We start from the raw sequence: 25,025 nt of genomic DNA, 5'->3' as shown, positions 1-25,025 counted from the left end.
TAATTTTTAAAAATCCTTCTTATAAATAATAAAAGTTTCTTCAGGATGAGACACATCGTAAGCATTTTTTTCATAAGAAAATGCTACATTCAAACTTGTTCTATGCAGCAATCAAGAACCCCGTAATATTGAGTTAAAGAAACTTTAGATTGATGATCTGCTGCATGCTGTTTCACCATTAATATTAGGGAGAGAAACGCATTAAATGGGCTGTGTTTCGAACCAGACCAAGCTCATCAGTTCATATTACTTTCCTCTACATGCAGACATGGTGTCGCCATTGGAACCTGCTGTTTGCATCTGTCCAACCAATCAATATCCCAGCAGAGAATGTTATGTGCATGACAACTGCTGCTGAGATGGCAAAAGTATAGAACTTCTTAATTACGCTGCAGCAGAGGGAAAAATTCTTAGGATTCCTAAAAGAAAAGAACATAAAAACAAAATATGTTGTGAAATTCAGCTGAATAGTATGTTGTGGTTTTTTTGTTTTTTTTTGCCTCGGTACCACCTTATTTCAGGAAAGACTGATGTGTTCTGCCAGCATTAACAGCTCCAGAATATTATTTATCTAACTAGCTAGCCATTGTCTTCTGTTTATCGGAAATTTGAGTTATTATTTTTATTTTTTATATGGACCTATTTGTGAAACTCGTTCCGAAAACAAACTACTTCTCAGTCCAGCAGCTCGAAGAAAGATTTATGTGACGACATGCTGAAAGGGGAGCATTGGAAAGGATAAGAGCTTCTTAAAGAGACCAAGGACAATTATAGACATGGCTGTAAATTGGAGTCAAATTTCTTTTAAGTTCTCTTTTTTTTTTTATGTCCAGAATGTTTATAAAAACTGAATGCTATAAAATGCCACTTTGTGGCTCGAAAATGCATAAAACTGCCTCTTTAAGCTATCAGACCAGGCAAGCCCCCTCTGTACCACAACAAATAAAGTCCTGATTTCATTGTAGATCTCCTGCTTTGTTCTGTTACCACTCATGGACAAGTCGCCAGGGTCCAGGAGACTGAACCCCCCGACCTGAATGGACCAATCTTCCATTTTGCCCCAGAGAATCCAGGTCTCAGCTTGCAGAATATCAGTAATTTTCCTCATATTATTTGTGTTGACCGTTTGTTGTTTTGCAGAAGAACTTTTGAAGAAAAAATGTTGGATGTTGTGCTTTTTTTTTTTCTTTCCACTAGACAAACAATAACTGGCCTCCGCTGTTTGCCTCATGTTGTCAAAGCGAGAGACGAGTCGGGGTTTGTAACCTTTGCCGAGATATTTAGAAGAAAAATCAACTTTGTGAAAGCGATAGCTGGAGGGATTGTTTCTGATTAGCTTTTCTCATTTTAGCACAGACAGCTTGGGTTTATCCCTTTGTCCATCAGTTTGCAGACTGAACTGCTGAAAGTTGATATGAAGGCCATATGGCACTCTGAAGGCGCGCACTACATTAATTTAAACTGCTTCATTTTTTCCTACAAACACTGGGTCCCTTTGTATTAATAATTAACGTGTCGGAAGGCCAGCTTTCACACCACTGGATGCATATTTAAACAATTTAACACCGCTGCAATCTGCACTACCTTGTTTCTGCTAATTTAGTAAGACGATCCAATTTTTTGTTTCCTCGCCGTTTGACAGCGCAGCCCAGGATATGTTGCCCTATTAGAAAGTAATAACAGATAAATAACTGTCCATATGCGTAACAGAGGGGCCCTGTGAAAAACTGCAGGCTCCAAGTCATTTTATTTTCAGTCATTCAGATACCGTTCAACACGTAATTTAAATTTAAGCAGCACTTTGTTCTCCTTTTTTGTTCTTTTCCTTCCAGGAAAACATCATTTGTAACTCCGGCTCAGCGCTCAGACATCATTAGTCAATATGTTTGTCTGGAATTGATGTTTGCAGTTAGCGCTCGTTTCCTGTTATGCACAAAACTCTATGGGAGAACAGATGTACGCGCTCACACTCAATTTAAGCAAGTAACACGTGCCAATCGTCAGTCCTTGGCTTAACTTGCAGCGCTGCGGTGTTTTATGTGCAGGTCATGCTGTTGATGGGGTGCGACATCCATGGACTCCATGTGAACTGGGACGCACGTTGACTTTTGCCAAGTGCACCTTGTGTGTGCTGCGTTGTAGAAACATGGGGCTGGAAAAATAGGCAGCGTGCCAACATGAGTTACTTTAAAAAATACTAAAGAAATAATAATAATTAAAAAAAAACGGATTTCCCTGAGGAACTCATTTTCCCATGTTGCTGTTCTAAATGTGTCTAGGAATCTGTTCTTGCTCAGCATTATGCCAATTATGCATGCAAATTGGAATATGACTTACTGTTATGTTGAACATATTTTACTGAAATTATTTCTGGATAATTAACAGGTTTAAAAAAAAAATCTTCATATTGCTGTATTAAGTGGATTTTAATTTTAGTTATCTAGTTAGTTAAATGCAGGTTATCATAGGTATAGTATTTAAAATAATGTCTTAAATGCTCTTAAATCTGTGAAATTATTTTAGTGCAAGTATATTTAACAGACTGAGGCATCATTGTTTTCACAGTTTTTATGGTGTTTTTGATTGTTGTGAGTTTTTTCCATGTTTATTTTTCATAAAGCTCTACATAAGACATATTTTTCAATCATTTTCAGAACAAATTAAATATGTGACACGCTGCTGTTGAGCTCATATGTCATACAATTGGCACATGACCTTTTGCAATGCTGCAACTTAGTCAACAGATGTTTAGCCAGCAGACCCGAACATTATTTCACATAAACAGAACCCAGAATCCTTTTACCAAGATGGACTCTTGGGTCAACATTTCCTCTTATTAACTCCAACCTCACTGATGTAAACCGGTGCATGGGCTGGAATTAACATCTGAAAGAAGTACAGGTGCAAACTTTAACTCCATATTAATTTAAATGTTAAGATGGTTTGAGTCGTGCATTTCGCTGATAGTTGAAGAAAATGTCCTGATGGAGCATAAAGGAAATCCATCAAACCCACTGATTTATTTGCAGTGAGCATTAGTGCGCGGCTACGAGCCCGGCTCACGGAGGGGCACTTCGGTCTGAATAATGATTTGAAGAGTCAGACCGAACAGAAGACATTTCTCTGTGTCACTTTACTCCATACGCACCTTTTCCGCTGCGGTGACAGCTTTCTGGATGCGAGAGGTTGTCTGCGGAGAAGGTTTTGCATGCATCGCTTGTGATCCTGCCCTGAATGAAACTGTATCCCTGCCATTATTTAAATTTTGCAGGTTCTTGCACACCAGCAAGGAACGCAAGAAAATGACTGACTGAGAAGCAGGGCTGACTTGGTCTCGTTTCATACAGGGTGTGTGAGAAGTGGCAAAGAGGTTGAACATATGGATGTTGTTTCAGCCTAAATCAGAGTTTTAAAACCACCCAGCCGGTTTGGTGCACCTGATTTACTATATTATTTTTTTTCTTCTTTTTTTCCATTTGGAAGTAGTTTAATTACGGTCTCCCATCTCGTTTTTAGCATCCAATTTGTTCACCTATTGATATCGTGAAATTGCATTAGCCGTGGGAATATACGCTCACATACACACGCGCACACAAACACGGGCCTATGTGCTTGGACTGATGGCTGATTCAGCTTTGGGCAGCAGGCAGTGTCGGAGTCAGTCCTGCTCTAGTCTTATGCAGATAAGACAGCAGCAACGATTGGAGCAGAAATGATTGCGACTCATGCTCGTAGGCTTTCTCTTCTCTTTGGAAAACGGTAAACAGGAACACAGCAGCTCAGGATGTCAAGATCAGTCTCCAGTAAAGCTAAGAGACCTTGATTTGTCAAAACAATGAAAGGCAGGTTTCAACAGAGTATTAGCAGAGACAGATTTAGGTCTATTTTTCTATTTTTTGCTGCTGTTGTCTTGCGTTTTTGTCCTCATGATATCGATTAAAATCTTCGAAAATCTGAGTTAAAACCTAATGGAGAAATAATTAAAAAGCCTTCACTGAACCACTGACTGTTTTGAGATTGATGGACCTTCACTGACTAAGTCACAAGAAGGGTGAGCCACAAAAAGTCACTAAATAAGGTGGCCATTCACAGAGCGCTTTCTCCAAGAATAATAATGAAAAGTTGAGCGAATGGAAAAACTGTGGTAGAAACAAAATCTTACCAAGCATGAGCGCAGCCGTTTGGGTTGTGAAGTTAAGCCCTTTCTATTTTTCAGATGAAAGAAACGAATAAAGTCATTTCTGCAATTCTATTCTATAAAACATCTGCCTCAGGGACCAACAGATTTTTTTAATGCACTAAATAAAGAAACCAAGAGAATCATCTGCTGCAGCTCAGACATGTCTATAAACTTTTAATAAAAAAAACCCTTTAGGGATTTGTGACTTTTTTTTTTTAGATCTGTAGGCAAAAAAATGTTTTTTTGTTTTTTTTGTTTAACCCTCAATGTTGTCCCAGTTACAATACTTTGAAAGCGTACATCGAGCTTAATGACTTTCTGAAACACCAGATTTTCAGAGGGAAGGCAGCTCATGTTCTGACAGTCCTAAGTTAATCTGTTAATCAGACGGCTATAACTGTGCCTAGCTCTGAGGCAGTTTTCATGCAGAGATTCGTACGCCAAGCCTTTTCCAAGAGTTGTCTAACAATACCCATTCAGAAATTTGTCACCGAATCAATGTTGTGGACAAGGTGATGATTATTTTCCCACCCTTCTCGATGGCTGTTCTGAGTAACAAATATAAGACGTACCTGAAATGTTTAGCAAAAATGAGGTCATTATACCGGCTCCTCTAAGACGTCAGCTGTGTATTGGATATGTGTCAATGCAGAATCCCCCCCGCCCCCCTCCTCTCCCCAGTCCAGACTTTCCCCCCTGAGATGAAACCAACTGGTCGATGAATTCTGTGCCAGAAACATAGAGCGTCTGAGACCCCTCTTTGCTTGTGGTCCAAGTCAAAAGGAAAGAGTTTGGCATGGCGCACAAGAAAAGAAATAAACTACTTTCCTTGGCTGGCTTAACTTGGAAGTTGGGCTTTCAGAAGGATTGTGCAAGGGGTAGGATAGAGTTTCAAAGTTTGCTTTAATGGTAGCCCCCTCTCAAACACACGCTCCTGATGGGCTGTTGTGCAGGTTGAATAACATTCCAATGTCAGTTTGATACAGAAATGAAATGAGGAAAATGAAAAGAGAAAGGAAAGAAGGGTGGAAAATCCCCTTTCCAGCCGAGCTTTTGCCACCTCTCCGGAGGTGGCTGACAGCTCTCTCCCCCAGAAATGTAGTCAATATCGTTCTATTTTAAAGAGTTTTTGATCAAAGAGGATCATCGGCGGTGCAAAAAAGAGCCCACTTTCATATTGGCACAGGTGCCAAAATGATTTGGATGTGGTCGAGCCGTTTTGACACTTGCACGAGTTTAAAGGGACTGTGAAGGCAGACGAGAATTTATGGCCTCAACTTTTTTGCATACGTCTTCAGAGCAAAATGCCCATTTTGTCCTTTTGGCTCAAACATCAATAGATCTCTTGACTCTCAGCTGACAGTCTACCATTAACCACAAGTAGGAAATAAGAGCGATGGCACATTTTGATAAGATAGTCTGTCTGATCTTCTGATTCCTGCCTTCTTCAAAGCAGGCATGGGCTGGTTTTCTTCAGCAGAACAGACCAGGCAGTAGCTCAGTGTAAGCCCACCCTCACCTGTTGGTGTATTCTACCAGTCAGATGACTGAAAAAAAATGTATACTCATACTGCTTTGTAGTGTTAAATAAATGCATGTATATGATAATACTGTGAAACTGGGGTGCTTTTATTCAAGCTGTTACAATCTCATACAAGTCCTTGTCAAGCTGATCTGAATTGACTCAAATTATATTTGGTTTCTAAAATAATCCAAGAAGTTAGAAAAATTTACATTGTAGCAACCTTTTTCTGAATTACACTTAAATAACACAATGTAAGAGGATCCGTATAGATTTGCTTGGATGGATCTATGAGGCCAGAAATTGGACCATTGAGTCTGCAAATATTTTCTAAACAGAATCAAATGGGTAAGAAAAGTCATCACTTTAGCATGAATAATTCGGTACGATGTCTCTTATAGACCTTATGTCTACAAGATGTCTCTTGCAGACATTGCCTTTGGCTGCATCAGCCAAGGGCAATGTCTTGGGCTGAAGTAAATACAACTTGCCCCCAAAGACTATATTGACACATTTAATATTGATCAGGCAAAAAGCCATGGACTGGGGAGTTGAACGTCAACAGAAAGAAGCCTCATTAACAGAATTAAGCACAAAGCGGCTGTACAACGTTGCTGCATATCTGGTTGCTCAAACTCTAGAAAGTTAAAAAGTAATTACCGACTCCTTTGCTCTCGTCTTTTTCTGCGGGAAAAGGATTGAATCGTGTTTGGGGCCGTGGCATAAGTAGACGAAAAACATGACACCAGGGTGCAATTAAGGCTCGGAGCTGGATCACTAAGTCCAGATGGGCCTGTGCCACGTCACTTAAATTATGTTTAGTACAGACAAAGCGAGGAGGACACGCAAAGTTTCAGGAACCAGCTGTGTAAGTATTTGTTGAGAAATTAAACTGTGTATGTAAACCAGGGGTCCCCAAACTTTATCCTGTGAGGGCCACATAACTTTTCCCTTGTCTGGTGGGGGGCCAGAGTCAGTTTGTAACAGAAAAAGTGTGACGATTGCAGGAGTGCCTAAATGTAAAAATTTATTGTTTTCCAGAAAGCACAATCAAATAACCCTCTCTGGGTTCTTCACAGAAAAAATCCAGGAAGGATTATAGTCGTATTTTCCGAACTATGAGCCGCACTGGACTATAAGCCACAACCCCAAAGTTTTTTGTTTTTTTTTAAACCAGTAAACATACACATTGTATAAGCCGCAGATATCTCTGCCGCTCCAGGTTTTCCACAACGATGCAGCAGCAGCAGAGGGGGGTGGACATCCAAAATTTGAGTCATAACAGGTCAATTGAATATCACATTTATTACGGTTGAAAAGGAAAAGGTTGCCAAGTTTAGATTTAACGGAATTGATTACGGTCGTTTCCGAACGGTAACTGTAACAGTAAAAGTTCTGATCCTTCGTGTCTGCTACTAGCATGTGCTAAATCAGTGGTCCCCAACCTTTTTATTACCGCTGACCGACTTGGAAATTTTGTTGCGGCCCGGGGGGGAGAGAGGGAGGGAATGAACAGTCAGATAAGGCTTCTGCATGTTGGTGTTCCCACTAAATACTGAATATGCCCTATTTGGGTCGTCTTGGCCCTTCTATCGCAGGCTGTGGGGTTTTCCCTGACTTGGAACAAGAATACGTCCAGTTGAATGTGACAGGTAGCCAATCTAAAAGCGTGGTGACGTAAGAACAGAGGGGAATCCCAAACAGCTGACATATCGCGCAACTGAGAGTCCGGTAGATATCGGAGATGATATGTGGAAATGTTTAATATTATATGTAAAGGTCATTATTATGTTTATTCAGTTAAAAATGTTAACTATGAAAAAACATATTCACCTCCAAATCATAGTGCAGCAAATAGAGCGGCTGCTCCCGTCGTCTTTTATCCACCGACTTTTCTTTTTGTTACATCTTTTATCTCTTAAAATGACTCCACAAACTATCACTATTGCTTTTACATAGTCATCCGTGTTTGGTTATTCTAAATTTCCGCTATGTTGGGGCTTTTACTGAATTATCCTCTGGAATCGGGATGTTTGTGACTGGAATCGGTTCGTGTTGCTCCTGCCTTGTGGCTGGAAACACGAACCGATCGAACCTGTTGTACTTTTATCAGCTCTGTGATCACAGAGGTTTGGAGAATCGGCCGACATTCTTAAATCTTTCCGTCTAAACCAGACTTAAGACTCACAAGCTCTACTCATCTCAACCACTGCCCAAACGCTCTGACTCTGGTCGCTATGGTAACGTTTACATATCCCTTCAAAATAACAGAAGCGCCACAAAAACGAACATTTTACTTTCGTGAAAATTTTAACTCACTATAACGACTAACGGGAGCCCTGAGCTTGTTTCTCTGCAACCAGACGGTCCCATCTGGGAGTGATAAGAGACAATGACACCCGAAGTGTTGCTTATATCCACAGCCTGCTTGGTCTCTACGTGGCGAAGCAGCTTGAAGCTTCGTTGCCTCATTAGCAGCCGGTCGCTGCATGTTACGCAGAGCGGGCTTGTMATGTGGGACTCWCCTACCGGTCCGGGATAAATCCATTCTCCTGTCTCTTCTCTGGGCCTTTTCCCTTTGCAAAGAAACTTGCCAAAGACATTCGATCTGTTTCTTACTCATTTTGCTGCTTGTGGGCTCAATGTTGGCGTGCAAGTAATCGAGACTTCCAATGATTCACTTCCTGCTAAAGAGCCACCTGGTGGTTGAAGAAAAATCCACATATTATCCGGCTTATAGTCCGGAAAATACGGTAAATGAAAAACAATCTGAATGCTCTCTGGTATTGTTCAGGAGACCGGACCAATTGTGGTGGTGGGCCGGATCCGACCCGCGGGCCGTAGTTTGGGGACCCCTGATGTAAACACTCAGTATTGGAGTGCATGGATGCCAGCAACAGACACAAAATCTTTATTTTTATACAGATATGAACAAGTTAGACCCTTACATATTTGTTTTCGTGTTTGCTCTCTATTTTTTTAATGCAGAGCTGAATCTGAGATAATGCAAAGAGTAATTTTGCTGCTTTTTGGGTGGAAATGTCTCATATATATAGCGCACATACTGTATAGGTTCTTAGTTGTGCCCATGGTGAATAAGTTGGAGTATGATTTATGGAGTGAACAAGTGTCTTTTATACCGGTCAGGAGTTTAAACAAGTGAAACTATTACTGGTAATTACTGGAAGAAAAGAGGACTGCCCTGAATTTATCTTTATGTTCTGTGTTTTCAAGTCTTTGCCTATAGAAGATTCTTTATCAAGACTCTTCATTGGTACCGACGTATCTATCCAGTTGATGTATATTTGTACACCTTTTTTTTGTTGAGTCGCACCAATCACAGCGTTCCAAGAGCCTTAGTTTACAACCTGTTCCTGTACTTTGACATTTGCAAACTACCCTCTGACCTTAATGTGGCTGCCTCACCCCAGGAGAACTCCACTTTTAGATTTTGAGAGGCCGCACGCTGAGTCCAGCCCAAGCACATTGTAGCGTTCAGCCAAGAGGCACAGAGTAAGGTCACCCGTATATGGGTTTCCATGTGTTCACGCGGTTACCCGAAGAGTGTTTTGAGTGCATATAAAACACAAAGACCTCGCTCAGGTCACCGAGTATCCTCTCCGCTCCGTGCGCCGGCTGCTCTCTTGAAATGACGGTTGGAGAATCCGACTACTTTACCTCCCCTCATCTTCACGCAGTGCACGGATAGAGCAAGCCGTCGATGACATCAGCAGTGCAGACTTTGTTCTCCTCTCTTTGAGCTCCCAAATCACTTCATTGAATCCCTTGTGCTTGCAGATTTGTGCCTTCACACAAAGTCTTTTAATGGCTTAATTAGAATTAGTCAGCATCTAGTGAAATTAAACTGGTACGTCCTAAATGGGTTCTTTTGTAAGTTGTGCAGCGTCTGAGTTCATGCTGCTCACTCAATTACACAAGAACTCCATTAGTTTGAGTGAGAGTTTATGCGACGCCGAGGCACTTTTTTTTTTTTTTACCACAAGCAGAGTAATGTATAAAATATACGAGGAGGTGGATGTAGAGTAGCTGGTGCGCACTTGGGGTGGGGGTGGGGCGTCTGAAGAGTAGGTAGAAGAAGAAATAAATTCCTTAAAATTCAGTCGACATTTAGATTGAAGTTGATGTAATCCAGGTGGTGCCGCCGAGTTCCCCGAGAACAGCCGCGATGTGTTTGACATGAGAGCCGATGGCTTGCGGAGAGAGAGGAGAGTGTTGCTCCTTTTTGTCTGGAGACATACCTGGTGAGGATGTTTGCCCAGACCAATCAGGCTTTCATCAAACTCCATTCTCTGCTAGTCTCAGTCAGACTTTCAATCCTCCACTCCCAGAGAGCAGCTCTCTACGCCCCCAGCCGCTCCCCCCCACCAAGTGCCTTGCACTTTTTTTTTTAATGTTCAGCTTGGGTAAGCAAAAAGCCTCCCAATTATAACGCATTATGTCTCAGCATATTGTGATAAGTTGAGCTTAGAGAAGACTAAAGAGGTAGACCTCTATTTCTCTTCAAAGGATTTATTCTAGAAGAGTATGGAAATGTTTCCCGTCTGTCGGGGTTACCTTTTTTTTTTTTTTTGAAAAGCCAGTTCTTGAAGGTACTATCAGCCATTTGCAAGTTTGTTCTTGCTGTCTAATCGATCACTCCACAGCCAGGTCATTGGGGTCCTGACAAGAGGAGCTCTCTTGCATTTCAGGCAGTGCTTTCTGAAAGCTGCCAGAGGACACAAAAAAAAACGAACCAACAAAGAAATTCGCCGTTATGACCGTTGACCTTTTGTGTCAGCGATGTTTGGATGCGTGTTTACCCTTAAACATCAGGTGAACAATAAAGTCTGGTTCAGCAGGGTAATTGTCCTATTGTTGGGCAAAATGAGACAAATATGGAGAGGCAGGAATGTTTGTTTTGGGTTTTCCTGCATTCCCTAAATGTTTCACCTTTTTCAACCTGCTTTTGAATTAGTGCTTTTAAAAAAATACCCTAACAATGACCTGCAAATCCACACTTTCAAGAATAAATCCTGCAGACAATTCACTCATCAGCCACTTTACTAGGTAGGCTTTGCTAGTATTTGTTTAGGCCCTCCTTTCCCTTCAGATCTGCTTCAGTTTAGTTCACCAGGGATGGAGTTTAAACAAAAACACATTCCTTAAAGATTTCAGGTCCATGTAAAAGTCAGACTTTTGCTTCAGGTTTATTAGCCGTGATAGGAACCTCTCGTTACATTTATTGAATTGAGATCTGGCGTAATGTGAGCTCACTGTTATGTTAAGGAAATCAATTTGAGGTAATTGAAATAAATAWTAATAATTGACGAACAAACAAGATTTGTGACATGGTGCTTTAGTGGATAACAGAACATAAGTACTGTGTACTCATCAATGGTTGGACATGTATTTCCTTTAAACCAGGGAGATGTTGTACATAAACATCCTAGTAGATTATAAGTTTCTGAAATACTCAAACTAGATGGTCTTGGACCAACCTACTATCAAACTCACTTCCTTTCTTATCTTGATGACATGGAAATCTGATTATGCCATCCTTAGTGATTAGTAGAAAGGCTCTTACTGACAACTCAATTTTTGTATAATTGCCAATCTGAGTCAGAACAACAAATAATTAGAAGAGAAGGTTTGTTAAAGATCACATCACAAAGTCAGAGTTTTTATTTTCCAGGGTCAAGACAGTTTATTGCTGCATTGATTTCTACCTCACACTGTTGTATTGATATTTACGCATAGAGGAAAGTCACTCAACTTCCATTTAATGAAAGGCAGAGCGAGTTTCCCAAATTGTTTCTTTTTTCCCCCTTTCTTTTCAGTAAAAGTTGCTTGGGTTTGCAATAAGTCTGTCGTCTTGTTTCTTTGGAATTAAAGTGTTTTCTTTTGTGTGTTTTTTTGCATTGTCATGTTTGGAAATCACAATTTTAATGAAACAAACATGTGGGCTAGGTAGACATATAACATAATTAATATGTACGTTTATAAAGAATTTTTTAACATCATGAATCGAGCAGCAAAATCGTCATTCTAAGGAGTCTTGCATCAACATTTGTTTTCGGTGTGCTCTGATTTGTTACCGTTTGTGGCTAATGTTATTGTTATTATACAGTTTGCAAATTAAAACTAATAAAAAGTCTAAAGAGTGCATTCACTTTGGTTTAGTTCTCAAATGTTGCTTTTACAGCTGTTTTTCTGCCTATATAAACAAATCCTTTCCAGAAACTGACCTCTACGTATAACTTATAAATTCAGAGGCCACATATGTAGGCATGTATATAAACACACATGCCTTCTGTTTAAACTTTTGGATCTCTCTGTTTCTGGATCTCACCCCACTTTTCCTCCCCACTTTTTTTTCTTCTGCCCTCTGTCTAATTGAGTCGTGAGTGGATTCCAGGTGGAACCCATTTGAATTCCCTGTGGTCCTGACCACTGTGGTTGCCCGTGACAGTCATACCTCTCATTTCCAGACCATTTACATCATACTCTTGCCACTTATGTTACAATCATTACGCCACCTTGAAGCGCGCGTTGCAATTTCTGGTCAACAGCGCTAGCGCCGCCGACGCGACACGACAGGACGGGATGGATGGGGAAGCAGAATTAACATTGAAATCAAGTCTGCATTGAGTGCATGCAGCATGATACATAATTTAGTTGTCGAAAATGTGCATCGCATTTGCGGAGTCGGGGATGCTCTGCAAGTCATGTTTTAAGATTTCATTATATTCCGTGCACTCGGCTCAGCATCAGATAATGATATTGAAATGCATGCACCAGTGGGATCTGCGTTATTGACATTGGAATTTGCCGTACCCCTGATTCGGAGGGTGAGCTGAAATTGCTGTTGTTGTCTCTGCGTGTCTGCGGATGTCTCTCTGTGTGTGTCGTGATTTTCGCCCCATTCTTAAATCTGGCGGGGAATGAAGTGTCTGTTGTGGAATTATGCAAATAGAGTTAGTTGAAACATGACACGGGAGGAAATGGAGATCTGTAAAAAACCTAAATACAAAAAAATAATAAAATTATAATAATAAATGGAGGTTTTTATGAACAGATGTTCACCAGATTAGAAAAATAGGTTGGTTTGGCTTTGTTTCCCACATTGAAATGTGTGAGTTTGTGATGTATCATTTATGTTGGCAGGATGGCTCTTAGTCAAAATGCTTTGGCTCGGCGTATTGTGAATTCAGAAGGCCTTATTGTGTTCTAAGTCCTTTTTTTTTTTTTTGCAAGTTCTCATAGGTTTACAATGTAATTTTTCAGAAACTAGATTTTATCATCTAAAATGTTACATGACCAAATGTTGGTATTTGACATAAGGCAAATTTCCCATGCCAACAAAATTGCCTGAAAGAGAACAAAGCAGCTGCTCAGTGAGATTTTTATTCCAGGAAGTGTGTCCTGATGAGGAAATCTTCATTTTGCTAACTAGTTATACAGGTAAATTCATCTGTGTGCAGTAAAGAAGAGTAACTAAAAAGGAATGACCTGTGTGCTTTTGTAAACAGCATTCTCTATCTGGCTACAAATGTTGATTTACTCACTTGTTGCCACGAGTGAATTTGCCTATACCCCAAATAATTTCAGTTTCAATTCTTTCTTTTTTAAGAAATGAGGGTTTTTTTTTGGCTTTAGTGGCCTTTGTTTGCTAGTGAAACGTCAGGAAAGCGGGTTGTGAGAGATGGGAAAGAGATGTGGCAAAGGCCAACGGGCCGAGACTCGAACCCGTGACGTCCACGACGAGGTCAGCTTTACTCCTGCACCACCAACATTGTTTCGTTTTCAGTTTCATTTTCTTTAGAAACATTTAGATGCCGGAAATAAGTTTTTATGGATAAATTTAAAATCCATAAAAGTTGAAAATGAATAAATGCAGTGTTTGCTTTCTGTGACACTTTAAAAAAAAAAAAATTTTAAGCAATACAGTAATCCATAAGCTAGTATAACACAATGCCTTTTAGCTGTCATTCAAGACCAATGCTGGAATTACTGTGATTTGCTATGTTGCCAGGCGACTTGTCCTTGCTACATAAATGATGGCAAACAGGTAAGGTTGTCAAAGAAAGCACCTCACCCGAGCTTCTACATCAGTGTTTGAACTGTACCCAATAAAGTAGCAATTAATGACCATCATCTTGTCTTGTAATACTTTACATCCTCATTTATGTCTTTTTTTTTTTTTTGTCTGTTTTTTTTTTTTTTACTTTTCTGCCTCTTGCCCCATTTCTCCTCTGCCCTGTTCATTTGTCTGAGATCCATTAGGGGAAGATATGTTGAGAGAGAAGGGCAGAAAGGATCGGAAGAAGGAAGATGTGGGGAAATGGATAATGGCTGAGCTTTGCATCACAATGGAGAACTATCTCAGGGCAGATTTGCTCTGCCTTAAAACGATGCATCCATCTGTATTCATTCACTCGCCCGTTTGTGTGCTCGGTCCTGTGTGCTTTAATTTGTCTCCCTTGTGGGGAATGCAACCCATCCCCATTGTGTGCATGTGCAATGTTAAATATTTGGGATGCTAATTTGCTTTATTTGCTTTGCATCTTGGTTTCTTATTGGGTGTGCAGAGTAATTCCCACTAATGAATTGTGCTTCCGTTGAAGTTGGGAAATGTGATTTGTGTGTGTCAGGAGGGGTACACACCGCCTTTGTGTGCATTGAGGGGAGCGGGGAGCGTGTACGGCCCCATTTATTTAACCCGAGCCATCAGTCACACTCAACAAGCCTATCATATTGGACCATTCAGAGACTGCGCAGGCAGAAGTTAGTGCTATTATCTGCCTGTCACCGGCTAGCTGTGTTGAGGTCCCTTGTGGAAAACCAATTGTATGAGTGAATGCCTTCCTGCTCTTGTTGTGAAGCTCCAGGGATGAGCATGGCGCATTCAAAAAAAAAAAAAAAAAAAAAAAAAGCACTCTCCATCCACCTTCGGCTCTCCACATATTTCCCTCTGTATTAGAAAGGGATGATTACGGAATTAAATGTTTAATATTATGTGATTGACCACTTAATCTTTAAATGATCAGCAAGCTTTGGGAGCTCAACGATCGAGAGAAAAGATGGCCCGGGTTATAATCGTCTTGGCTCATCTCCTAAGATTTCTGTGCTGGTGCTCATCAATCATCACGTATGCAGACTGTGTGCTCGGATTAATATTCATTTCATGAGAGACACTTCATTTGCATGAACACACTGTCTGCCTCATGAAAACTCGTCCAGCCCTTTCCTGCTGTTGTGATAAGCATCTGGACATAAACCAGTTGAATATCCGAGACGCAGCACTTAACCCGGCAACGCATCCCCTTTTCATTACACAGTGATACGTAGGAGGGCTTCAAAAAGGCGTAGCAGTGCACTTGCTGTGCTCTTAATCAGACAACACCGGAGATCAGGTTTTACTTTGTTGCAGTGGGGTCGTACAGTTTGCCTTTGTTTTCTCTTCAGGTCAGGAAGTAACAGATGGAGAGACATCTGTGAGTGTTGATGTGAATGTGAAAGCAGACAGGGAGGATGTAAGGAACTTCGTACATAACTTACAATTTATTTTAAATTGACAGGCACCTTTAGAATGTTTTTTTCTTTTCTTTTTTTTTAAATCATGCATTATATTACATTTTGGAAAAAGGTGCTCTTTTCTGTAAAATACCAGTCCGAGCAGGACGAGTAGACCAAACTGTTGAAAGTAGCAGCGATTTTCAAAACGTTCAAGAAATACAGAGATAAGGGATAGTAAATGACAGAAGTGAAAACTGGAGGAGAAATTTGCTTATGTATAAAGTTTCATGTTGTAATGAAATCAGCTTAAACTGCCTTCAAATATAGGCTATTTTAGATGTCGTATTTGGTATGTAAAATTCATATTGTATGTAGTAGCGATACCAGTATTGTACAACTGAGGATGTGTCTAAACCCCAGTGCCGCATCCAGACACAAAAGAGCCGAATTAATATTGAATATATTGAAATAGCACAGAAATTGCAAGCTGGAGTCTAACAAAAGTTTGGAAAAGTCTGAAGAAATATGAATATCTGCATAATTAATACATGAAATAACTGCACTGATAACTGTATGAAACACAGTTATTTACAGTCATCTTACATAATTAATTGTCCTTCAGTTTATCCTGATAATTCATTTTATTATTTTTTCATTATCTACTAATGTTTTTTATTCTTTGCTATGATTAAGGCCTGTTCTAGTTGTCCACTTTGGCTCAACAATATATCTTCTTGTGCAGCAATGTCCGTTTTAAGGCAAATGATTAAATAAGGAAGTAAAACATTATTAGATATGTTTCAAAAGTGAGTTTTGTTTCCATTTACCTAGTCGCGTAAAAAAAAATTGCGTTCAACAGTCGAAAGGAGGAACAGTGGCTCACATGTAAAACTGGTGGTTGTGTGTTCAAACATGTAAAGCATATGTAAAGCAAATATGCAAAACTGGTACACTGAATTTGACTTATGACTATCTGTCAAGTACATGGATGTTTGAGAGGGAATCAAATCGTGACGTAGGGTATTGTAGTGAAAAAGTAAAATGGGGCTGAAGTTATACAAAATGACGAAAAGAGCCGTAGAAAGCCATACAGGTTCAGAGGCATCACGTTTTCTGCGTTCGTTGGAGTTGAGGCTTCTCTGATGTTTGTCTTCTCTCTTGTGATATTTTACTTTTTTTTGTTTGTTTTTTTTTTCTGTTCAGGTGTTTTGTCATTGTCAGAGGAGTCACACAGCAGGTCCGATCACGAGATAACACATTTTAGTCTCACTCGGTTGGAACAGCATGAGCTAACGTCGGGGCTGGTCGCGGTGTTTAGCCGTAAATCGGCAAACAAAAAGCGACTTTGCATGCTCACCACACCGGATTAATATCGATGTGTGAAATGCTCAAAGCTGATAACAATTGACATACTTTTTTTTTTTTTTTTTATTACTATTTCTTTCTAATCTTTTATAAAACAGCTTCCTACCACCTGACTGTTTATCTCTCAAACTCATAATTTCATTGAAACAACATATTACCCCCTCATCAACCGCTGCTCTCAGTGTCTATATCATCCAGCTCCTTTAGATAAAAAGTCACTTAATTAGAACTGTCATGTTTCATCTCGGCCCCTTTGGCACATTAGGAAAAATAACACAAACAACACGGCTGATTAGGAAGAAGTTTCTCTTAAGGAACATGGAGGCAGTAATGAAGTCTCCTTGATGTGGCAGAGAACAGACGCTGCAGTTTGTCGCTAGGTCTGCTAAATGTTGGCCAGCTTATCTAAGGGAGTTATCCTAAATACCCTCTCAGAACAAGTACCCTTGAAACGTCAGCACCGTAATGTATCACAAGGCTCCTTCTGGAGTACAAGACAAGCTGGCAATACCAGACCACTGCTTTTGTTTTGTAAATCTTTTCCCCAGTTTCATTTATTAATTTTGTTTGTTTGTTTTAAAGGGTTTCCAAGCTTTTTTCCTAGATATGTATTTTATTTATTATGCGATCTTTTGGTGCTTCATTGCCGTTTGTGTGGAAGAATGGGGGGGTGGCTAATTAACTACTCTGATATAGCTTATTTATGAGATCATTTCTTGAGCAACACCTGCTCAGGTAGCTGCTGCCTGATCAGTTGTGCTTTGAGACAGACCACATGCATGTTTCCAAGCTTGATTCTGCCATAGAGAGACGGTTTATATCACCCCTGTTACACTAGAAATCATAATTAGTTAACCTGTTGATTTGGTCATTAAAAGAAATTAGAAGGTCCTTGATTTTTGACCGTTTTTATTTAATGTGGAGAGAATTAACGCCCAAAATTCAGAATAAATACATAATATAAACTGACGTGCTCTAGTAAAAGTAAACTATGAAGAGAACAAACACTGCAAAAGTGTGAAATGGTACAGAAGCCCATTGACTGGCGCCTACTAAAGTCTAGCTCTCATTTGTTTTGAAGCCTGAAAAAAAAAAAAAAACAGAATTGTTCTGTAGATTTATTTTTTTAATCTTTAAATAACTTTTTTTTTTCATTTTTTATTTTTTTATTTTACTTTTGACATCTCACTGAGACTAAGGAGTGTTGTCTTTAGTGTAACCTAGCAGTGTTTGTGCCTGGATTGGGAAACTATTGGATCTTTCATTTTCACACCAACTGGACATTGGCCAGGTCAAGATAAGATAAAAATCGGCCAATTCAATTTCAGTGTATCTCTTTCTACAAATTGGTTTGTCACCAAGTTGAACTTGACTTAGAACTTGGTAGAGAAATCTTCCTTTGCAAGGACAGTGGAACAGTGATGCATTCTGAGGTTTGTTACCCGGTTTACAGACGGTTCTAAGCACTGGTGACTCGAAGCTCCACCTACCTTGCGTAATTTTCTTTAAAACCACAGTAAGACTGGCGTGACGCATCCAGGCCCTTCTGTGTTTTTTTTTATTTATTATTCTTTAGAAACTGGTTGTCATGTTGGAAGATCCACTTAAAACCCATCACCAGTCTTCTTGCATAGAGAGAGAGGGATACATTTAAGGTTTTATCCTACATGGCCTAATCCAGTAAAGGTATTCTGAACCCTTAGCAGAAAAACAGTTATAAAATATCATGGTCCAGTCTGTATTTCAAGACTGGAACATAATATTGTCATTATGTTCAGTTGTATCACCGTATCCCTCCACGGTGATACAATAGACTTGATACAAGTTATCACAACCAAAGATTATGCTATTTAAGCACTTGATGCCAAAGAGCTTCATTTTGGTCTCAGCTGATCACCGAAGTTTCTCCCAAACTTCTGAGTCATTTATATATTGCAAACTTTGGTCTTAAAATGTGGCTTTTTCTATCTTAAGCAGTTCTAAGAAATTGATTATTAGAAAAGCTGTGCCTTATGCATGGCTGAGGTAAGGAGAATCTGTAAATGATTGACTGATCTATATGGTATGTGGGAGCCAGAACACAGACTGGGGTTATACTTGTTTCCCTCAGTCATTCAAACCAATTTTTATTTTTATGTGAGGGATTGTGGTCGATATTTGGTTGTTATGTCTCTATGCATTGATAATATAGCACCATTAAAAATGAAAGACTTGTTTTTACAAAAAACAAACAGAAAAAAAGATCAAGCTTATGTCTCCTCGCTGTTGTAGTATTTGTAGTTTTGTAAATCATCATACTGTTGACATTTAATCTTCTTATTGGAATGTGTACTTGTATGACTATTTCTGAAAGAAGATTTTCCCCCCCTCTTTGTCAGGGGACTCACAGGATCTAATTTGCTGTCAAGTCTAATTTTGCTCTTGCGCAGCTGTCAAGAAATTGCTGTTTACTTGTAAGAAAATGGCTTTGATCAAAATTTCTCTTCCCCATTGCTGTTCTTAACACCGTGCATGTCAACTGTATATTAAATGCTGGCTTAGACCAGTAGTTGAAGGTCTAAAGCCAGTTTTTCACTCAAACATCTGTTAAGATCAAGTTGATTAAATACATCGACTTCTAACCTCCTGATATTGTCCAAGGTGACTTGACATAGCAAGTCCTGATTGGCTCTGCATCTGATTACTCTAATCTAGGATTATTTTTGTTTTTTCTTCCTTTTTTTGCTGAAATGGGATTAAGAGGTGGTGTGTGAGATGGGGAACATGTTGGCTTGCCAGAAAGGAGGACTAAATTAAGATGGATTTGAAAGTCGGATAAAAAGCAATTCTCTTCCTTAACATATTTTGTTCACATAACTTAAAGTGTTTGGTCACCATTCATCCGTCCCAGTGCCATGTCGCTTGACACACTTCTTAAGGTTTTGACCTTTTTGCTCGTTAAATGCAGAATGGGTTTCCTAATGTGCTGCAGTAATGCTTTTGTTGCCGGAATCATCTTGCTGAGATTACATGTATGCAGCAGATTATGGCTGATCGGGGATAATGGAAGAGTGTGGACGGTGTGATCATTAAGGCTGACTTAACCTTATTATAATGAAACACATTTATAGAGAGTATCTCAACTCTAATCAGAATACAGGAAGCTCATCCACCTTTATACCGTGTTTTTTTTTTTTTTCTAAATATATACATCCCACTCAGATGCAGTGTTGCATGCTTTCACACTTCACTTTTTTTCTTTTTTTAATATTAATTCTTCTGAGGTGTTAATCTAACACGGTCACAAGTTAACACCATGAAAATTAGGTGCAATGTTTGCAGCTCATTTTAAGTTGAATAGCATTAGTGTATACTGACTGTTTTATCCGGTATGAGGAGTTTATTGGCGGAGCCGCCAGTTGAGTGTAAAACGGAGCAATCATCTGTGTGAGTCACAGGGTTGGGAAGATGAGTTTTTTACTTCGTCACGAGAAGGCTGTGGCCTCCTAGCCAAAGGTAAAATAACGCTGGTAAACTGTGACATTGAGACAAGTAAATGTCATGTTCTTCTCCCTCAAGCCAATTTTAATGTCAAAGATGCCCTTATTAAATACAAAATGCAATTTCATATAATTATCATTGGGAGAACGCTATCCAAATCAACTTTGTTCCATGAGAAAAACAGCTCCTTTTGTCGAATCTTGAAATAAGCTTGAAAATTATCCATCGTTCCATTATTTGAGTGGGTGTTAGCTTTTGAATGGTTTGTGTCATTTTACATCGGACAGAAAACTAACAAAATTTTAGAAAAAAAATACATTATGTTGACAGACACAGCACTGGTACTGTGATGGTTGTTTGAGGCTCCTAACTTCCTCAGGACTTTGTCATTCAGTTTAAAAACATTTGAGTCGTGCAGCAGAATAATAATCCAAAGAGCACAAGCAACTTCACCTCTTTATGCCTCAAAACCAGGGGTGAAAGTAAGGGGGTACGGCAGGGTACTCCGTACCCCTAAAAGATTTAGCGGGGGTACGCAGTACCTGCAAGAGAGGAGCGGCTGTCTGGTGTAAAAAAATCAATGAGAGCACCCACTAATCAGCCGTGAGTGATTAGTTTTTCAAGAACAATCTAAAACACGACTTAATCAGTTAATAAATAGTTTTTCCTCATTTCATATTGTTTCTGAACTGTTCATGCTTTGTAGAGCAGAGGTGCAATATGTCGATCGCGGAAGGTTTTGAGTCGATCTCGACATTAGATGACAAACTGAACGCCGCCAGGAGGCTGAGACCAGCACGTCCTCCTCTGACTGGCTTAAAACGTTCGGAACTTTATTAAAGAACAATAACAAAAAATAAATAAATCAACAAAACGTGTTCAAATTAATGACCCAACAACAATTATTGTTTCAACAAGGTGTTGCGCAATTCTGTGCGTTTCGGTTCCATTACCAAAATATCTAGGAGAGCAGGAGTTTAAAATTAACTAATCAACCTCCGTTGTGTTCAGAGGAGCGCTTATTAATGATCGCAAAATAAATATCAAGCCTGAAAACCTAATATTGTAACGGACTGAATGTTATATTTTTAACGTAATCTCTGGTCGGCCTGTGGAGCACAGGCGGTTGCCATAGCAACGGCTGTGCTTAAATGACAGACAGAGAGTAAAAAGGTGCGAGTGGTTTTGAGTTGATCACCTGTTAGGGTTGTTTTACCCGTTTTCCTTTGTCTTGGCGCATCACAGACTCTGTAGTTTCTGAACGTTCAATAAACGACAAACTTGGACTAATTACCTCGTTCTTTGACTTTACGTCATTCACAACAAACATCAAACATGGTAAATATGTTTCATTAAGTATTTAACAAACATGGCTTCTACCTCGATAATTATGTGAAATTAAATTGTCTAATATAAAAAAATAGTTTGGTGCTTTGAGCTCAGAGTCTGAGAGGCTTTTCCTTTATAGGAGTTTAAAAGCTAAAATAAATGGTTATATGCCAGACATGGAAAACTGGGATGCACTCCATGCCGTGATGTTCAGGATTTAGGTCTCATGGCATCTCATGGTGTCAACATTCCAGCCAGTGGGCTGGAGGAAATACAGCTTTATTTTGTAGCAGTACAAGAGCTACCCAGCTTTTATTGCTTCGCAAAAAAACTCATCAGCACAGAAACGCCAAAGCACATATATATATTGTTTTTTTTTGTGATAGTACCCCAAGAATTTGAAACTACTTTCACCCCTGCTCAAAACATAGACATTAAAGGTTTAGTGACCTGATCAAAGTAATTGCTTAATCTGGAGTAAAATCCATTTGAGATGCTGTGGCATTACTTAAAAATAATAAAAAAAATAAAAACTGCTCAGGGTTCAAAAATCCTCCTCTGTGTACTTATAAAAGCAATTTTCAAAGAAATGTGGACCAAAATCCTTCCACGGTGATACAAAAGACTTGTTACAAGTTATGACAACCAAAGGTTGCATAACCAGTTATTAGGATTATGAAGCACTTATTTTATTTTTTTTTAACAATTTTTTTGTCATGTAAAATAAAATTATCCTTTGAAATTTGCATTTTGTTGAATTTTCTCAGATTATCTTTGTCTGACATTCAATTTTGTTTCAGTGTGACAAAAAAAATTATTGGAAAAAAATAAAAAACTTGCACGGAACGGTATGTTTAAAACAAGAGAAAAAGATTATCCTTTCACCATAGTGCATGCCTGCATGATGCAGATCTATTTGCTGGAGGAAAAAAAAAAAAAGCACAAACACGCTCCACCCACCACTCTTCAATTGTGCCGGTGTAATTTGCACTCTGGATAAATTAGCTGCTCAGAGTAAATCTGGTCAGCTGTTGTGTTTGTTGGAATGTAAAAGTGAAGCCCCGAGAGCACAGTAGTTATACAAAAAAAAAAAAAAAAACACTCACAGGTGCAAACACTCAGACTGTGCAGTTATGGGCTAATGCCCACAGGAAAGCGAAAACATCTCTGCATCTCTTATGTCAATTACCATCAGGCCCCTGCAAGAACACACACCGGGGCCTGCGCACGCATAGACATGCGCGATATGCAGACCGTCCTAGTTGTCCTTTTCTTCCCGTTCCCGTCTTTGTTTCTCTGTGGGAGTGATTTGTCGGTAAGGTGGGGGAGTTAACACTCCGATGAGCAAACAACAACAGACTACCCAAAAATACATCTCGCGGTTCACACCGTCTCAGCCTTTGGTTGATCACACCCGGTGTGAGCTCGGCTGACTGGAGATTGAGCAACTTGCGCTGTGCCTCTTGATGACAACTTGAAACCCACAGTGACATAAGGACTGGATGATAAAAAGCCACGGTGCATCCATCTGCTGTTGTTTTTTTTCTTCTTCTTCTTCTTCTTCTTCTTCTTCTTCTTACTGGAAAAGACAACACGCCCATTGTTCCTATGAAACAAGGCTTGCATAAAGTGTGCCCTGAATAACTTTTTGTTTGTTTTCTTATCTTTGACAGATTTTTTTTGGGGGGGGAAACATCTGGGACCAGATAAAGAAGATATTTTGGCCTTGTGGGAGGAGTGGCGCAGTGGAGGGAGCCGTGCCATAGAGGAAGCAACCAATTGAGGCACTTGCCAGGGAAAGACTTAGCACTGAGCTCATCTGGGACTCTGAGCAGCGGGCGGTGAGAGAAGGAGGCCATGTGGACCGCACGCCTGCTAGTCCTCGCCAGCCTCTTCGCACCAGCCGCACTGGGTGAGTCTGTCTGCTTTAATCCAGCATTTGTCTTTGTGAGTGCATGTGGGCATAAAACATAGCCTTGCTTTGTGTCTGATTGGCCACGGTTTGAAGCCGTATCAGAATAATCTTTTCACTATGTAAGTGCCAAATTCTACAGCGTCTACCAAAAAAAAAAAAATCTCTGCTTTTGTCTGTCTTGTTTTCACTTCTACCTCTGACTAATTAGCAGTTTTTTCTCTTTTTTTCCCCATGTCTTAACTTTCTGATGTTTTTACATATCACTCTCATTTTCTTTCCAATTCTCTTACTTTCTTGGTGTATTATTAAATATAGAGATGCCTCCTACATTCACAAAAACAGCATTACTCCTCTAACATTGTGGTGTGCCGGTTTAAAAAAAAATTACATTTTACAGAAAGAGACAAAAACTCTTGTCGCTTCTTTTCATGCATTAAAACCTGACTTATTTTTAAAGAGGCATACATACAGTGGCACGCTAAATGTAACTGTAATGTGTTTTGTTGTTAGTTTATGTCAGAGGTTGACAACAAAGCAAGTGTCTTTTTTCAATCTGTCTTTTACTTTGTTGCACCTAAAAAAAAATGCACCCAAATTCTTTCAGTCATCACCTCATTAATAAATGCATAGATGTAATCACAACGATGTCATGCAACGATGAAGTGGTACAGAAGCTTAAGACAAGGTTAGGTTATTAAACAATAGCTTATCTCTTACAGCACTATTTAATCCATTATCTGACAAACACCAGTAGAGCGACACAACTGCATATGGACCAAAACATGGCCGTCCACCTACCCTTGCAGATCAGACGAGGAGAGCATTAATTATGGAAGCAGTCAAGAGGTTCATGATGAAGCTGGAGAGCTACAGAGATTCAAAGCTGACGTCAGAGACAGCAAAAAAAAAAAAAAAAAAAAAAGAGGTTCCGTTTCCAACGAGACAACTTTAAAAATGCAAACAGAGCTTGGATTAAAGTAAATTTATATGGTCAAATGACACTGACATAAATCTAACTTAGAGAGTTATGGTACTATTTTAAAAAACAGATGTTTAAAGATTCTCTCTATCCTATCTATCTGAGCTTGAGTTACTTTTTTTTCTTTTACAAAAAAGGTGAGGCAAACATTTTGGTCCCTAAATGTGCAAAACTGTTAAACATTCTCCAAAAGACTTGAAGTCTAATTGCAATTTTTTGTTTTGGAGTGTTGATTATAAATGTGTGCCACACTTTTCAGATTTTTGTCTGAAATCATTTTCTTTCCACTTAGCAATCACGCATGACTTTGTGTTTGGTCTCTAACATAAACTGCTAATAAATTACACTGACGTTTGTTGTTTCAATGTGACAAAAAGTACGCACACGGCACTTTGTATGTTTAGAAAGATTCCACATAAGAGAAGAAAAAAAAATCATTGTCTCTCCTTTCAAGCATAAAAATGTGAGGATTACTTTGAAAACACTCACTTATATCGCAGCTCTGTAAACAGAGAGCACCATAGCTGTGACCCTTTTGTTTTCAGCTTTTTTTTTGCAGATTAATTGAATTCTGTCAATTGATCTTGATTTTTAAGCAGTCGATGGTGTTGTAAGGGTTTTGAGATGTTTATGTGGCCGCAGTTTAGCCGTAGCGAGTGCCTGGGGGGCAACAGCCTGTAGAAATTGCAATTTGCACTGTCTAAAACCATTAATGGGAAATATCAAGCTAATTGAATTG

At 39.4% G+C, this 25,025-nt stretch overlaps 1 protein-coding gene across 20 annotated transcripts in view; it reads left to right on the top strand.

The window, feature by feature from the left end:
- Positions 1-25,025, top strand: part of LOC103480667 (adhesion G protein-coupled receptor L3) — a 275,299-nt gene that overhangs the window by 62,257 nt on the left and 188,017 nt on the right. For all 20 annotated transcript variants that reach the window (XM_017310504.1, XM_008435707.2, XM_017310506.1 and 17 more), the window contains one exon: positions 23,066-23,304. In XM_017310504.1, the coding sequence (XP_017165993.1) occupies positions 23,250-23,304 (55 nt within the window). In that variant the 5' untranslated portion in view covers positions 23,066-23,249. The remainder of the gene's footprint in view (positions 1-23,065; positions 23,305-25,025) is intronic.

The sequence above is a fragment of the Poecilia reticulata genome, linkage group LG18 (assembly GCF_000633615.1).
Source record: "Poecilia reticulata strain Guanapo linkage group LG18, Guppy_female_1.0+MT, whole genome shotgun sequence".
Classification (NCBI taxonomy): domain Eukaryota; kingdom Metazoa; phylum Chordata; class Actinopteri; order Cyprinodontiformes; family Poeciliidae; genus Poecilia; species Poecilia reticulata.
This window is presented reverse-complemented; position numbering and strand designations above follow the sequence as displayed.